Source organism: Dermacentor silvarum, chromosome 11 (genome assembly GCF_013339745.2).
Source record: "Dermacentor silvarum isolate Dsil-2018 chromosome 11, BIME_Dsil_1.4, whole genome shotgun sequence".
Taxonomy (NCBI): Eukaryota; Metazoa; Arthropoda; class Arachnida; order Ixodida; family Ixodidae; genus Dermacentor; species Dermacentor silvarum.
Window position 1 is genome coordinate 29,073,244 of NC_051164.1, and position 18,014 is coordinate 29,091,257.

The 18,014-nt window shown below is 47.4% G+C and overlaps 1 protein-coding gene across 17 annotated transcripts in view; it reads right to left on the reverse strand.

The window, feature by feature from the left end:
• The window catches only part of LOC119433885 (uncharacterized), a 116,474-nt gene that overhangs the window by 17,832 nt on the left and 80,628 nt on the right, over positions 1-18,014 (reverse strand). For 4 of the 17 annotated variants that reach the window (XR_007464394.1, XM_037701169.2, XM_037701170.2 and 1 more), the window contains exons 2-4: positions 17,301-17,476; positions 15,341-15,612; positions 10,119-10,753 (exon numbers count right to left, since the gene is read on the reverse strand). The exons of 12 other annotated variants lie outside the window; for them this stretch is intronic. Coding sequence is in view for 4 of the 5 variants with exons in the window: in XM_037701169.2 (XP_037557097.1) it covers positions 10,119-10,753; positions 15,341-15,612; positions 17,301-17,399 (1,006 nt within the window). In the remaining variant the exon portion in view is untranslated. The remainder of the gene's footprint in view (positions 1-10,118; positions 10,754-15,340; positions 15,613-17,300; positions 17,477-18,014) is intronic. One more of the 17 variants, XM_049658947.1, reaches the window with a different exon arrangement.

The window sequence follows — 18,014 nt, forward strand, 5'->3', positions numbered from 1 at the left end:
TTCTAACGCGCCCTCAATTGTAACGCGCACCCGTTTTCCGTTTTCGTCGAAGCACTCATCGGAATGTCGCACCAGGTACCGGATGCGTGGACGCGTGTCGTTTCGTACAAGCGCGAGGCATCGGAAACGAAGAGCGAGCATCACGATGGCGTCGTAGCGTCGTATAGTGTTGCAGTAGAACCTCGCTGTTACGTTCCCGGGGGCTGCGTTTTCCCGGCTGTTGCGTCGATTTCGACCGGTCCCGGCACAGCTCCCTTTGAACTCAATGCATTGGTAACCCCGCTGTTGTATCGCAACTGTGGGACCGGTCCCGCATCATACGTTGCGAACTGCCACCCCGCGCCCGCCCGAGTGGGCCATTTTGACTTTTCATGTCGCTTGGCTTGGTGGCTTGACGATGGCATTGGCCGCCCAAAGTGCCGGGGGCGACAACCTATGACGTATTTTCGGTTTCCGCCAGCAAAAGTATTGCCCTTGAGATCCGTATTTGCTATATAAAGACGGTGTCCATGACGCGTTGTGGCCCTAAAATTGGTTTTGGCTCATAGATATTCCGTATATAAGGGTACGGCCACGCTAGCGGCAAAAAACGCGTGCATCATGTAGCGAGCGGCAAGTTGCCGCGAGGTCACCGTGGCACACGCGTCTCGCCGCGCGGCAGCGCGATAAGATCTCCCGCGCTCTACGAACGGGCGAGCAACAACGCGAGCGCTCGTTGTTTCGTGCGAGAGACGACGATCGTCGATTGAAAACCCGGTGCGAACCGGCGGCGTTCTGGTTGTGATGGCTCCGTGACGTCACCCTCGTCGCTCCTTGATTGGTTCTTCATCTCGCGGCACGCGGCATTTGCCGCAGAACCCATTTCGCGCGGCATGCCGCAAGACCCCCGATTCCTGCCGCTTTCGGCGCGCGTTTCTGACGCGCGTTTTTGCTGCGTGTTTTTGCTGCGTGTTTTTGCCGCTAGCGTGGCCGTACCCTAAAGTCCAAGGGCGATAACGTAGTCGCCGCGCGCCGTATGCTGTATGTGCGAGTGAAAACGTGCGAGGGGAGCCGACGACCGCGTCTAAATCTCGCGCGCGCAAGAAAAGCAGGGAGGAAGCGCGCCTTCTTCCGTTGCGCTCGAGGCACTGGCGAGGGAGCGAGTGGGGAGGGATAGCGGAGCGGCGCGCGGTCGCGCAGGCCGTATCTTGAAAGCGATCTGCATTGGAGCAGAGTCTAGCAGTGTAGGTGCGTCGGCGGCTCGTAGCTTTCTGCGTGCTGTGTGTTCTCGGCGCTCAGTTTACGTTGAAGCGATAGACAACAGCACGAAGGCCACTTTGCTCGCTTCTCCTGCGACGCTTCCACACGCCGCCAGCGTTTGACAGCGCGTGTCCGCGCTCATCGATGATGATGATATATGTTGTTTTCTGGCGCAAGGGCCAGCTATGGCCAAAGAGCGCCAAGACGTGGTGTACTGAGTGAGCAATGGTATGATCAATGACAGTGGGTAGGTGTAGGGTGGCTGTAAAGGGGCCTAAAATCCTGCGCACTAAAGGTGCGTAAAATACAAAATTAATAAGATCATGACAATGATGTGATAGGGCGCAATGAATATGGTATAAAAAAATCTGTGAGCGATACAAGGCACTACTGCCTCACAGAGACCCTTAGAAGCAAGAGCCTGGAGGAGAGTGCATTTCAAAATGCTGTCGCAGCAGCGTCCTCTGAAAGAGGACCCTGCTACGAATCTCTCGGGCGAAGAACTTGCAAAATGTCGATGTCGTTTAAAAAGGCTAAAACTGAGTCGTGCTGAAATACCGGGTCATTAGCTAAAAACATCGCTGGGTGAAGGGGTATGTTCTCTCTATAGGCTTGAACAAAGTGTTTCTTTCTTTCAGGTTCTATTAATGGACACTGTACTAGGATGTGAAGTACAGTAAGTGCTTCCCCGCATCTAGTACAGGTTGGGGGTTCGCCTCCAGACAGCAGGTAATTATGCGTGCTGTAAGTGTGTCCTATTCTGAGCCTACAGAATAGGACATCATTTCTTCTAGATTTCGTGGTCGATGGCCAGTTTCCTAAATGGGGCTTAATTAAATGGAGCTTGTTATGAGTCTGGCCGTCCCACAAACGCTGCCAATGGACTCGAAGTCTCTTGCGTAGATATGGCTTCATATCATGAACAGGGACGGGCATAGATGTGTTGCCAGCTTTTGCCTCGACGGATGTGGCAAGCTGGTCTGCCAGTACATTTCCCTCGATGTCTCGGTGTCCTGGCACCCAGCACACCACAACATGCTGCCCAGATGCATAAATACTACATATGAATGAATAAAGCGATACTATTATGGGATTTTTGTGCCTTTTAAGAGATTTTAAAGCTTTTACTACGCTCAGCGAGTCTGTGTAGATGATTGCTTTGGGTATTTTCGAGTCCTTGATATGTTTAAGAGCCGACAGTATTGCATAAGCCTCTGCTGTAAAAATGCTCGTTTGTGGGTGCAGGGCGTCGGCATCTGAAAATGATGGGCCAACCGCTGCATAAGAGACGCCAGCATGAGACTTTGATGCATCGGTGTAAAATTCCGGACAGGAGTATTTATGCTGCAGTTCAAGGAAGTGCATTCGAATGTGTGCAACGGGGGCGTGCTTCGTAACATGTAAAAAGGACAAATCACACTCTACAATCTGCCACTGCCACGGTGCGACCTGTATAGTGGGTGTCATTAGACGATGTTCAAAAGGTGGGACATCCATTTCCTCAGCCAGACTTCTCACACGCAACGAGAAGGGCTCTCTTACTGCAGGGCGGTTATGAAAGAGGTGGGAGCTGGACAAATCATTTACGGTGGAATATGAAGGATGTTCACTGTTTGCGTTCACTCTAAGGAAATATATGAAAGCTGTGTAGGTCCTCTGCAAGTGGAGTGACCACTCATTGGATTCCACGTAAAGGCTTTCTACAGGGCTTGTCCTAAAGGCACCTGTAGACAAGCGAATACCTAGATGGTGGATGGGGTCCAGCATCTTCAACGCGGTTGGGGTGGCTGACTGATAAATTATGGCCCCGTAGTCTAGGCGTGTTCGTATGAGGCTTTTATACACGTTAAGAGACATTTTTTATCGCTACCCCATGTAGTGTGTGACAACACTTTTAAAATATTCATTGTTTTCATGCACTTGTTTTTTAGATATTTTAGGTGTGGTATGAATGTCAGCTTTGTGTCAAGAATTATGCCTAAGAATTTATGTTCCGTTTTTACAGGTAGACTCTGTCCTTGCAGGTGAATGTCGGGGTCGGGGTACAGTCCTCTCTTTCGAGAAAAAAGGACGCAGGTGCTCTTTTGTGGATTTAGGCAGAACCCATTCTCGTCTGCCCATTTAGCCACCTTGTTCAGACCAAGCTGAACCTGCCGCTCACAGATGGCAAGGTTGCACGATTTAAATCCAATCTGTACATCATCGACGTACGTTGAATAGAACATGTTAGTGGGATGCATAGACGCAAGGAATTCATTTTTATAATAAAGAGAGTGCAACTGAGCACCCCACCCTGCGGCACTCCGGTTTCCTGCACAAAAGGTCGTGATAAAGCATTGCCAACTCGAACACGGAATGTGCGATTCAGCAGATAACTTTCAATCACATTTAGCATATTACCACGTATACCAAAGTGGGAGAGGTCTCTCAGTATCCCAAACCGCCATGTGGTGTCGTAGGCCTTTTCCATGTCTAGGAATACAGACAGAAAGAACTGTTTGTGAACAAAGCTTCGCATATCTGCGCCTCAATACGTATCAAATGGTCAGTGGTGGATCGACCCTCGCGAAAACCGCACTGGTATGGGTCAAGTAGTTTGTTTGATTCTAGGAAATGTAGTAGGCGACGGTTTATCATTTTTTCGAAGACTTTGCAGAGACAGCTAGTTAGTGCTATAGGCCGGTAACTCGAAACAGACGATGGATCCTTGCCCTGTTTCAGGATAGGGATCACTATGGCCTCTTTCCAGGCAGACGGGATCTCACCGGAAGACCATACAGTGTTGTAGAGGGAAAGGAGGGTTTTCTGTGTTTCATGGGGAAGGTGCTTCAGCATTTCATATATTACACGGTCAGCTCCTGGAGCAGAATTATTGCAGCAGTTTAGTGATGCCTGTAGCTCAGCTAATCTTAATGGCTCGTTATATGGCTCATGTTTTTTGCATTTTCGTTCCAGCTTCTGTCCTTCTATTCTGGCTTTGTACCGTTTAAACGTTTCGGAATAGTGCGATGAGCTGGACACTAGTTGAAAATGTGCGCCCAGGAGGTTCGCTTGGTCTTCCAAGCTGTCGCCCTGTGTGCTTACCAAAGGGAGTGAATATGTTTGTCGTCCTCTTACCTTATTACCCCGTTCCAGACTTTGGATTCATCTGTATACGAGTTGATACCTGATAAAAACTTCTGCCAGCTCTCTCTTCTGGCCTGTCGGCGCGTTCTCCTGCCTTCGGACTTTACCTTCTTAAAATTCATAAGATTCTCCGCAGTAGGAGAATCACGTAACAACCCCCACGCTTTGTTCTGTTTCTTACGAGCGTTCCTACATTCGTCGTTCCACCATGGGACACGGCGTTTGCATGCCACACCACTTATTTCGGATATGGATTTAGAGGCGGCATCAATTATGAAGGTAGTGAAATACTCAACAGCAGCATCAATTCCTAACGAAGAGATGTCAGCCCAGGAGATGCTACTAGTAAGAGTGCGAAATTTCTCCCAATCGGCTGTACCAACTTTCCATCGAGGGGCTTGTGGTGAAGACTCATTTACTTTGGTTGTTGTAAGTAGTATTGGGAAATGATCGCTCCCGTAAGGATTTTTGATAACTTCCCATTTAAGTTCAGAAAATAGAGACGGGGAAGCTATGCTAAGGTCAATAGAAGAAAAGGTTCTGTTTGCGATACAGTAAAACGTAGGTTCCTTCTTATTCAGGAGACACGCGCCAGAGGAGAAAAGAAATTGTTCAACAAGACGACCTCGCGCATCGATACGAGAGTCGCCCCACAGACTACTGTGCGCATTGAGATCGCCAAGAACAAGATAAGGTTCTGGCAATTCGTCTATAAAGGACTGAAATTCATGTTTGTGTAAGTGGTAATGTGGGGGTATGTAAAGCGAGCAAATGGTTATGAGTTTGTTTAGAAGAACAAGTCGAACTGCCACTGCTTCAAGGGGCGTTTGTAGCTGCAAACGTTGACATGCTATGTTTTTGTGAATCACAATGGCAACGCCTCCTGATGATGCGAGAGCATCATCGCGATCTTTACGAAACGTAACATACTGTCGGAGAAAGTTCGTATGTTTTGATTTTAAGTGCGTTTCCTGTACACACAGCACTTTCGGATTGTGTTGGTAAAGAAGTTCTTGGATATCGTCCAGGTTCCTAAGAAGGCCTCTTACGTTCCACTGCATAATTTTCGTGTCCATAATGAAGTTAATTAAATTGGTGCTGTGTGTACGAAATGAAACGTGTTTTAGCCTACAGAGCCGTTTGCGGCCCTGTAATTTTGGTTTTGTCTTTTCTAGAGCGGTCCAAAGAATTTGGCCGCTCTTTAGGTGCTGGCTGCACCACTTTGCTTGGAGTAGTGTCCATAGCCTCTTGCGAAGCGCTGGACACTCGCTCTAACGAGCGATGTGTACGTCGTGTAGCCTTCGCCTCGAGGGACGAAGGCTGTGGCCTCACCAGCCCGGAGGCCGATGGGTCCTCCTTAGCCTCTGAGCTGCGATGGCTGCTGCCAGTGCTAGTGGAGGCCTCGGGTGTGACCGATTTCGAGAGGGGCAGGGCAGCCTTAGCTGCTCCCACCATGGGGGCGGGTGGCAGTCCCCTCAGTACGCTGCGCGTGCCTTGGGCGACCGCCGGGGTCCGTCGTGATGCTGCCCCCTGTTGCACCACTTCGGCAAAAGAAGTTTTCATTGAGAATGAAGGTGAAAGACGCTGTCGTGCTTCCCTGAAACTGATGTTCTCTTTGACTTTGATAGTGATTATCTCTTTTTCTTTCTTCCAGGCTGCGCAAGATCTGGAATATGCGGGGTGGTTGCCATCGCAGTTCGCGCAATGGGCCTCAGCAGTACATTCATCAGCAGAGTGATCTTTTGTAGCGCATTTCGCACAAGTTAGTTGTCCTCGGCAGCTTTGAGAGGCATGGCCAAACCTCTGACATTTGTAGCAGCGTCGTGGATTTGGAATGTAAGGTCTTACACGCAGTTTGAGGTAGCCTGTTTCTATTGCATCCGGGAGTGTGCTAGAGCCAAATGTAAGTACTATGTGTTTGGTTGGTAATTCTTTGTTGTCGCGCCTGATTTTTATGCGTTGTACATTTATAACGTTTTCTTCTTTCCATCCATTCAGGAGTTCTTCGTCAGTCAAATCCATGAGGTCGTTGTCTGAAACCACACCCTTGACGGTGTTCATTGTTCGGTGTGCGCTGACAGATATGGTTTTATCACCAAATGCCACCAGGTTTGTGAGTTTCTCGTACTGCATTTTGCTTTTTACTTCAATCAGAAGGTCACCACTAGCCATCTTGGTGGCTTTGTAGCCACTTCCAATGACCTCAGTGAGACATTTTGACACTAAGAAGGGTGAGATGTTTATCGCTTTTTTGTCAGTGTTTTCACAATGAATCACGTGGAAACGTGGGAAAGTTTCAGTGGTCTTTGCGAAGAAGTTCAGGGATTCATCGGTGCGCCCTCTTTTAAAAAGAGGGCGATCAGGGAGTTTGGGGTATGAGGATGCCATACAGATTAAAATGATTTCGGCAGCGGTGCCAGCCGCCCACCGTGGAGCCCAACAAGGGGACGCGACAGGGTTGTTATGAACAAGACCTGCCAACGCCAGCTGTACACAACCACTATAACCAAATATGATATAACCAAGGTTGGCTATCTCACACAAGGTTAACCCTAGCTGCCTGGAAAATCAGAAGTTCAGAAGTGAGAAGGAGACAGGAAAGATTCAAAGTGAGAGAAAAAGACGAAGGATTGAAGAGGAGGACAGGAAAAGGCAACTACCGATTTCCCCCGGGTGGGTCAGTCCGGGGGTGCCGTCTACGTGAAGCCGAGGCCAAAGGGGTGTGTTGCCTCTGCCGAGGGGCCTTAAAGGTCCAAACACCCGGCTTCGGCTCAACCCCCAGGATCCCCTTTTCCCCGGACACGGCTAAGCCACGCACGGTTAAACGCGGGAGGGTCCGACCCTCATGTGCTCGGGTCCGTGGTGTCGCAACACACCAAACGCCTGCTGACGCAGACGCCCCTGCGGGGCGCGCTCATCGAGTCTGATGTGCCACAGCGTGTACCAGCGCGTCGGCAAGATCAGCTGGAACAGGAGAGAGTGCCAGCTTGGCGGGCTAGGCCAGCTGCAGCAAGCGGCAGGATCAGATTTGAATGAAGGGAGGGGGAAAGGTGACGCCCGCGGCGGCAAGATCGCCGGGTCGAAGGATGCAGGGCCGCCTCGCACACGCACGCACGCACACGTGCACTCGCTTCGCATTCCATCGCGGCGGAGAAGGTGCTTCCGGTTGCTGCTCGCCCAAAAATGACAAAATTTGGGGCGAAATCTCTAGGTGGTCGGAGGGGAAAATTCGTTATTCGAAAAATCGGGGGGGGGGGGGTCTCCCGCTGCCACTTCGTTACGTAGAGGTCTCAAATACATGTGCTTCTATGGAGTAACGGCGGGGAATCGAAAAACTTTGTTATATCCAGGAATTCGTTATATGGAGGTTCGTTATAAGCAGGTTTAACTGTAACTGCTTATTGACAAGATACTATCCACCAGGAATGCTGTGGGAATTTATGCAGTTGTTTTTACTGATGAAACTTTAAAACCTCAAATTAACAAAATTTGCAATTTAACTAAGTTTTCCGCTGCAAGTTCAACTTTATTATATAGAGGTTTGCCTGTATATCTTATAACAGAAGTATACCATGCCTCTATTTCTGGCAATCAGGAAAAGATGAAGCCTGCAAAGTTTGCCTTCACTGGATGGAAATTTAAGTTGGTCTATGGAGTCTCTCTCAGCCCTTTACCGCTGTGGGCTGCATGTCATGTTCCGTCCAGTCCACAACATTTGGTATTTGACATTTCTTTAACGATTTTGCAACCATCCCAAACAGGATGGTGGCCACCGACTAGACAAAACACTTTGCCAATCTGCCCTCCAACGTACACAACACTTCGACCTTCCAAAAACATGTGAAAAGGCTCAGTTGCTTTAGCTTTGCATGCAAAATAATTTATCTTCTGAATGAGCTTTCGTTATGAAAGTGGCACACCCTCGTCACCAAACCTAACAAAAAATTGTTCCGTCTCCATTTTGTGAAGACAGTGGCGATGACATTGGCTCTGACAATAGGTGATTGCCAGTGCCGTAAATGTGTTTTTTTATTTCATATACAACTTTACAACCTGTGGCCATTTTAGACCCACCTTCTTGCAAAAAAGAAAAAAGAAAAAAGGTGTGCATCAGAATCGGGTAAATAAGTTATCATTCACTGTGAGGTGTTTTCCCATGAAGACGTGCCAAAGGCAGGTCGAAAATCAGGATTTTCGGTGGCAGATGCATTCACTCTCTCCCAACATCAACAAGGCAAACGCTACCACTATTCGGGTCACGAATGGAATCACAATAATGATCTGGTACATGGTGCTGATCAGTCAATTTAAAATTATGTGGCAAGAGCCAATTCCAGGATCGAAATAAGTTTTCGCCTATGAAATGTATAAGTGGTGGCTAGGACATTTTGTCAGGACTGAATTGACCGAAAAGTTGAATTACACTTGAACCTCGTTATAGCGAAACAGGATATAACGAAATAATGGATATAATGAAGTAAATGAAATTCCCCTTGAAATCCATAGAGATCCATGTATTTAAACCTCATTTTAACGAAGTGAAATTGTCCTGCCAATAGATTTAACAAACTAGATTCATCCCTGAAACCAAAAATACTTGACTGTTGCGCGCCGAGTACATCGCTTTTCGCGGGGTTCGGCATTCATTTGACGCAACATTTGAAAATTCCCACGTCCCCGTGTTGACTACGCCATCGAGCACCACTGGTCTTTCTCAATGCCGCGTTACTGTAGCCGAGCGTAGCTGCGCACCTGCGCACAAGCAGCAGCTCACTATCGCGCTTCTCCACTGACCTCTCCTCTCCCCCTTGTGCGTTCCTGGCTGCGTGAGCCGCACCACCGCCACGCTGGACGTCTACATGCGATTGTGCAAACGATTAAGATTAGTGCATTCAGTTCTACTACGTAGCGCACCACGCAGGCAGGCACAGCTGGGCATGGCCTCCAAGATCTCCTCGGCACAATCTCGTGGGTCATGCACAAGCCTGCACGAGTCGCGGCAGTGCAAAAAATTAGCAGCGCGATCACTTCTCTCTCTCTCTACAGTAGGCCGCGCAGGCAGCCGCAGCTGGGCCTGGCCCTCAAGATTTCCTCGGCGCAATTTCGGTGGTCACGTCTAGGACGTGCATTCCCTTCTCCCTCTGCCTACGGCATGCCGCACATCCTGGCAGCTGGGCGTGGTATCCAAGATCGCATTGGCACCGGTGCGATCTCGGAGGCCACGAACCGGCCGAGCCACGCCAGCACGACAAAGTTCGCTTGCCTCCTCGATCACACAGCCGAGCGCTGTGTTGTGTGCCACATACATGCTGCTCGACCGCGACGAGCCATGTGGAAAGCGAGCGCAAAAGACCGTCACAATGGGACTGAAGGCAGCTATCTAAAGGCTGTCGCGTCAGGTGCTAAGAGGTCGCGTACGTGTTACACACGCTGAAGATTATTCTGTTCTTTTATTCAAATTTTATCGCATGCGTGACCGTGTAGTGGTTCTGCGTGCTGCAACGCCGTTTTCTTATTTCCATGATTATAATTCGGCACCCTATTGGGCATATATTGTAGTAAATGGCAATAACGGATATAACGGAGTAATTTCGGCTCCCCTTTCAAATTCGTTATAACGAGGTTCGAGTTAACTGGAATTGAATAAATGGAAGTCTACCGAAGTAATTTTTATCATTGGCACATTAGATTAAATGATGTGTGGTGGGTCTAATGAAATCGATTGCCCAAAAGAAGGCTTTGAAGGCACTCACTCTCACTGTTGAAGAGAATGAACCAGATGGAGATCATGAGCAGGAGCAGCTTGGCCCGGTTGAAGCCCGGTCGTGGCCGAAACACCGCCCGGCTGCCCTCGCGCAAGTTGTCTAGTCGCATCAGGTCCCGCAGAAGCTCCCGTCTGCTTGTCCGGTGAAGCTGGCTACTGAACGGCACTGTCCACCCAATCCACACAAACATGACCGCCAGCAGGACGGCAGACGTCACGTAGATCGCTGTGTAGTTGCCTCCCGCCGCGCGGAAAACCTGGCCGCCGACAAACAGTCCCAGCTGAAAGCCCAACGTCAGTGCTGTCATGATGCAAGCGAAACGCACTGTCTTTAGTTCAGCTGAGGCTGTCCGCGTGCCATTGCTGTAGACAGAAGCACACACTGACACAAGGCCGCCACTAAAACCATTTGGAATGGCACAGAGCACAGTGGCGTACAGCGGCGCGCTGATGGACATCACGGTGAACAGTGTGGTTAGGTCCTGCAGGATGCCACCGGCCGTGGCAATGAGCAGCGGTATCTTGTGGCCGTACCGGTCACTCCAGGGGCTGACGAAGATGGAGAGAAGGCCGGCTGGCACGAATTGAATAAGGAACAGGGCCAAATTGTGGACGTTGGCATACCTGCAAGAAAGGCCAGAAAGAGTTCAAGAGCTTCAGACGACGTCTGCTCGGATGACCTAAAGTAACACTTTGCCGGCACAACCTTCACTGCAGTTATGGGCCAAACTATAGGTCTGTTTGATTCGCCTGCACCACCTGAACCAAACCTGATCCTGCCATTCGTTTCACAGGTACAACAATGGCGCCCTCTGAACCATGCTATTCATTTCAAGAGGTGCAGGAGATGTGCAGGGCTGGTTCACAATTTTCTTGCGCCCTCCCTACTGCACCAAGTCTGCCGACTTGGTGCAGACATGCAGGTGTGAAGCAGCAGAGAAGCAGATGACGCAGCACACTGGCATAAGCGCTGTTGAAACGTTGCTTACATGTGTCTGCTGTGTCTACGCAACGCAGGGTGTGTTTTATGGCTCGGAAGCCGACTATACCGGTTTGGGACCTCTGAAACTGACACAGATGACTTATATTAGGTGAACGCCTGCACCACATATGCACTTCAGCATTCGTTTTGAATCTCAGGTTGTGCCTGCACCGCTGAGATCGAGCTGCACAATTTCTTACCTTCTTGTGTCCTGCCATGAAATGGTTCAGTGGTGCAGGCAAATTAAAGGGACCTTGTACATTACCTTTAATGGCGTCAAAAACAGACAGCACACTGAGAACAGAGCCCACACAAGCACCAAACATTCTAATTCATTTGTCCCACTGTGTTTCAGTCGTGATGCAATGTGACAAAGAAAAGAATGTCGGCACCGGAGCACTCAGTATCGAACCAACAACCAAGCATTTCAAGCCCAGCATTCCAACACTATGCGATGGCCACTGTGCACAGCCAAGCTGATAATACTTGCTTTGGGACTGACAAACAGTGACAGTTCTCCATCAGGCTCATCTTGTACACTGTCCTGCGCTCTACCTTCGCTTCACTGTCACTTGCATGGCACTGCATTTTCTGCCCACACTTCGGCAAGTACACTATGACAATGCACATAAAAATGCAGCAGGAGCATTGCATAAATAAGAGCGCCAGATGTACCCAGCTCATACAGCTAAACCTCTGGCTGTTCTCTGCTAAATTTTGCACAGAGATAGCATTTGGCTGTGGGCTCAGTTTAATATCCTGATGGAACAAAACAAGACTTTGTGAACAAGGCCCCCATGTGTGAGGCGAAACATTAACTTTACTAAATGGAATTCTGTCCCACTCTTGATTTCAGTTTATTGCCCTGCGTGATTGCCTCTTTTGTTCACAATAAAGCCAATTAAAAAAAAATTTTCTGCAACGGAATGGGCGAGCCATCTGTTGCCGTTATAGTGAAAAGTCCCTTTCCCCGTAGCAATGGCATCTGTTAAAATCCTGCACCTATGAATGCCTTTTGGTTGTGTCACAGTCCTTGAAGTTTGCAACTTGCGGACAATCTGGATATAATCTTGCCTTGGGAAAAGCAACGCAGCTTCTACAAGGGCAAATCAGAAAGTCTTTGCCCCTATTTTTTTTTTTTGCCAAATTTTGTTTATTATTATTATTTTTTTTGTTTATTTGATACCCACAGCGCCATAAGGCATTACAGTGGGGGGAATACTACATGATTACAAGACAGAACACAAGCTCAATTTGCAGTAAGTACAGTACAGCCTAACCAGCTAGTAGGAAGTACACTTAATACACAACGTAACGAAGATTGACAAAAATGTACGAAAAATTCCAGCGGGTAACATACAGTAAGACGAAAACAAATACAATATGTATACCGCACAAAAAACACCCGTCATCAACTGAACAACTCACTTGACTCTAACAAAGGAAAAAATGAATCACTACCAACAGCGACAACGATCGCTGAAGGCAATCGATTCCACTGGGAAACCGTTTTAGGGAAAAAAGAATTACTGAATGCTGCTGTCTTACATCGGTACTCCCGCACTTTGTACATGTGATCGACTCGTCCAGACACGTAATGAGGTGGAAAAATGTAACTGTCACGAGGAATACAAGTTCGAGATAAGTATACATCATGGAAAAGCTTCTGTAAGCTTGCGTCTGTAATTGTGAAGCTAACATATCCATTCCCAGCGGTGGACCTTTCTTGGACTGGCGCGACCTTATCTGCCAGTAGCTCCGCGATACGGCACGGCTGTCAGTTGTTGAAGATGGCGGTTGTGCTTCACACGTCTACGGTGTACAAGTAACGAAGTGTGATTCGTTTTCTATGGAGCAAGGGATGAACGCCCATTGAAATCCACAGGGAAATGCAGCCCACGTATGGTGAAAGGTGTCTCGCTTTCACAAGTGTGAGGTGGTGGTGTTGTGAGTTCGCAAAAGGCCGTGAAGACTTGCATGACAATGAGCGGTGGTTCCACAGTCAGCCAGATAAATTCTACCATAGGGGCATTTCAAGTTTAGTGCTCCAATGGGACAAATGTCTGAATCGGTGTGGGGACTATGTGGAAAAATAGCGTAAGGTACGTAGAATAGTACGTATATTTGTAATTACCTGTATGTATTTTATTTTGGCTAATAAAAAATAGGGGCAAAGACTTTCTGATTCTCCATCGTAAAAGAGCAACCCCCGAGAAGTTGTGCGGGACTGTAACCAGACCTTGCAGGGGTGCTTCATTATGCCAGCAGTGCCAAGAACTGGTCTTGGGCTTTCCGCGGCAAGTCACTGATTGTGCAGACCATGCATTCTTGTTCGCCATTATACTGGGGAAAGCAGGGACTGCTGGTAGTATGCTTGAAACCATAGCTTTTTGTGAAGTTCTGCAAGGCTCTGCAGGCCAAGTGAGTGCCATTGTCACTAAGCACTAAGACTGGAATGCTATGCCTGGCAAAGATATCCTCGAGTGCAGCTATTATACCCTCGGCAGACACGGAACAGAGGGTGACAACTTTTGTGTAACGGGAACACTAGCCCGCCACAAAAAAAAAAAAAAAAATCAAATGAGCCAGAGTTGAACTCACGAAAGTCTACTGTACTTCGTTTCATACTTAACAGGCAGTACTGGAGACGCTACGCTAAGTGCCGCGGTCGTAAACGTCTTACTCCACGCATTTCACAGTACTGTTGTTTTTGATCTAAGACGCTTTTCCTAGAGAATAACGACTTCATATATTACCAGTAGAACTTGTGGGCACCCGCAGTGGTTTCTTAGTAGCTATGGTGTTGGGTTGCTAAGCACGAGGTCATGGGATCAAATCCCGGCCACGGAAGCTGCATTTCAATGGAGGCGCAATGCGAAAACACTCGTGTACTTAAATTTAGGTCACGTTAAGGAATGCCAGGTGGTCCAAACTATTCTAGAGTCCCTCACTACGGCGTGCCTCAAAATCAGATGGTGATTCTGGCATGTTAAACCCCATAATTTAAATTTTTTAAGAACTTGTAGGCGTAAGGTTGCGTAAGGTTACGTCAAGTCACACATTATTTAGCCGCATTTGCGCTGCCAGTATGCGACATACTACCAAATTTACTCACATAATCATCATTATCATCAGCTTATATTTATGCCCACTGCAGGAGGAAGGCCTCTCCCTGTGATCTCCAATTACCCCTGTCTTGCGCTAGCTGATTCCAACTTGCGCCTGCAAATTTCCTAACTTCATCAGCCCACCTAGTTTTCTGCCGTCCTGCAACACAGCGCTACCAGTGGTGATACATGGATACATCCGACTTGTGCATATTGAAGCGCTGTCAATAGCTGACAAAGCGGTGTCTGCCACGGCGTCTAGCCAGGAGCAGCCAGGAGCAGCCAGGCGAGAGCGCGCGCTGCCAAGCGTACGTGTGGTCTGACCTCAAGTTTCGTGTGGTTCTAGGCTAGTTAAGTGTTCAAAACTCATCAAAACAGGCGAAACCCAATGGCTACGACACCAATAAGCAGGACGGCAAAAGTTTCTATGCTGGCAGCTGCGACCAAGCATGAGCAGTCGGCTTCTCCCAGAAGTACGTAATTATTATAGAAATTCGAAAGCAGATTTTCACTTACTTCAGCCTGCTTATTAAACTGCATCAATAAATATACACAGTAACAGTAGGAAGAAGCGGACTGATCCAAACACCCGTCTTGATTGATGTCAGCAATCAGCCAATAGCAGCCGTCTATGGGAATCTTGCACATGGAGACACATGCAAGCCACTGGCAGCTTCGAGGTGGGTGAGGAGAAGGCATCGTTTGAAACAAGGGTTTTTGAGAGAAATGTGACTTCATGCTTTGCTCGTGAGGTCCACGTGCCGCAAACGACTGCAAAATTTTGCTGAGATGGTCACAGCAGCATATGCTATCCACGGAAGACATTTTTTCACGAAGCCCGAGAGGTGGTTCAGGTTCCCTTTTAACTTATCGTTTCTACACTTCAATTAAAAGTACACATAACTTCTGCTATGCTTTCATTCATTACCTGTTGGGTTAATATGGTTGTGACTATTAAATGACATATGTATAGATATTTATATCATTTTTTTATATGTAACACACCCTATTTTAGTCAAACATTTGAGCAGTCAAAGAAGCCTTTGCAGCGTAGCCTGCAACGTGCAAAACTGGGTGTAGCTATGAGCCTCATTTCATGCTCCAGATGGAAGCCACACGCACCGGGTGACATCGTCCTTGATGGTCACATTCCAGGAGAGGTTGCGGCACGCTGTGGCATTGATGCTGTACCGCTGCAGACAGGCTTTGGTCAGCAGCAGGTCCTGGGTCATGACGAGCCGCATGGAGTACGACACGGCGTACACAAACAAGAACAGCTCCAGATGCAGCGTGCGCACAAAGTGCAGCCAGTCCACGCGTCGTAGTGCCGCTGTGGGTGCCTTCTTGTCTGGCATTGCAACGTCCGGCTCAGCCGTGTCCATCAAGCAGTTCGTCTGCAACGTAAGTTTTTCTGCTTGGTTTCACTTAACCAAAGTCAAACGTGTAAAATAAACGCATTTAACTCATCCACCCTGCTACAAGTTATCGCATATTGGAATGATCTTTCCAACAGAATTGCAAACATTATCAGTGGTGGGCAGGGCTGTACCCGGGAATTATTTTTGGGATGGGTTTTGCGGAGGAAATAGGGACCATTTTGAGAAATTTCCATTCACTTATTCACTATTAACTTGCGTGTGAATCAAGCACATTGCTGACATACGACAGCATAGACATTTAATACATATAGTGGCATATATTTACATGTACATATATAATGACATAGCATATGTAAGTTGTGCTGAGAAGTATATCGCCGCAGCAATAATTTCAGGGAGCTTCAGGACCCCCTATCTCTCGCCCTGGTTGCAGGTCTGGTGGTGGGAATGCCCTCCAGCATTTTGGAGCAACCACTGGAGCAAGTAAAATCTGCTTTTGGAGCACTTACCCCTGTGTTTGGAGCAAGCGTAAAGTTTTAATGAAGGCACACACAGAGAGATGAAACTCAGTTTAGTGTAGGAGTGCGCGAATACTGAATAGTAAATTTTGAATCGTGACTTAATCCTGCGACTTTTACGTATGAACTAAGCAGTTCATTTAACCTAATGTTCAATGCATTGTACTTGTCGTGGTATCTGCATGCGAATGAGAAGGCCATGGTCCGTAATTTCCTTGATACATTTGTTCATATATGACACGTAATACTCTCCTGCAAGGATTGCATGTGCATTTACACAGTTGATTTACGCCAGCATAACAATGTGTAAGCAAACTGTGACTTCTACTGCTAACTATTTTATAACATTAGATTTTTTCATACTGCTGAATCTTATGTAACGAGCTACTTCGGCTCCTTTTCATTATGCTTAACATTTTCTAAACCCCTAACATAATATGGAGCTCCACCTCACAGGCTGTGAAAACTGAAAAAGTAAAAAAAAATATTAATAAATATAAGCACCAGATGCAGCTGGGCTAAGGAGAACAATTTCTTTTTAAGGGGGACAACCTCTTCCCTTTTGTAGCCACATTGTGCTTTTGCAAATAAGCCATGCCTTGTGCTCTGCAGGCTGACCCGCCCAACACACCACTCATTGTAGGCAGCTAGAAACTTTGTTCGCTCTGAGATAGCAGCAAGGCGCGCTGGTGCAATATGTCGTAAACACACGGTGTTCCCTGGTTAAAAATATTAAGCTAGTTTGTTAATGTTTATCCTGAATGCCTCTCACAGATGTGTATAAAGCCAGTGCCACAAGACTAGTTGACTATTCTAGTTAATTTTTAGGCCACATCTTGTATGTACAGTTGCATTTAATATGAGCTGCAACACCGGTGAACGTGGCTGAAGGGGCTCTAAAACAGTACTGTGATGCCAACATACGAAAAACTGCAAGTCTTCACACAGTTACGATTACTGGTACTTATTAAATAAAATTTTTTTTATATGTCAGAACCGCCGTGTAGTCTCAAAGCCTCTTCAACCATGGGCATCAGTGTTGCAGCTTTTTGGCTGCACCAAGAACTGCCCCAAAATGCCACATGGCTGCGCAATTACTGCCTTCCTCCACTTTTCAATGCTAGAATAGCACCAACCGAGTACTAATCAACTGGCAGTCATACGCTGCTGACTCATAACCCTCACCTGGTCACTCAGAGCCCTGGTCCGCAGAAGGGGTGTTCTGCTGTTGCTGCTCTGGACACCCTCAAAGCCGTCCGAATCCAGCGAGGAAGCCGCGTGCATAGAGGGCTTGCCGCCAAATGCCCCGATGGACCCTTGTCTCGTCGTCTGCTCAGCTCCGGCTTCTACTCACATGCCCGCTGCAAAGTTGACCGTTTGCCAATCATGTACCGAAATGAAAGCACGGCACTTGCGACCAGTAGCCACACTCTCAAATCATTATCTCAAAATAACTTGTTCTTGGGCTAGCTCATCTTAGACCTCTAACAATGCTACTATAAGCACACATGAACTCTTTCTATGTTTATATATTGTTATAAATTTGCATTGTGCTGTGTACATTCTGTAAGTGCTGTTTACGTATGTCAATAGGAATAATGTTATGTCACCTATAGCTCAAAATTGTTGCAAAGTGTCTGACGTATATGTTACATTAATTAAATTTTCTTTGTTTATCTTTTCTTCTTACTTTCTTTAATAATGCAGACTACGCTGTCCTGAATTGCTGTTTTCTCATTTTAGGTTTACGTTGGATCTATAACTAGCCTTTGGCTAAGGATCCTGTTTTTTCTTTGCATTTAAAATGTGTATACGCAAGGAGCAATAAATTAAATTCGATACTCGTGAAGCCACTGCAGTACAAATAAAACAGACACAAATATGACAAGACCAGACACC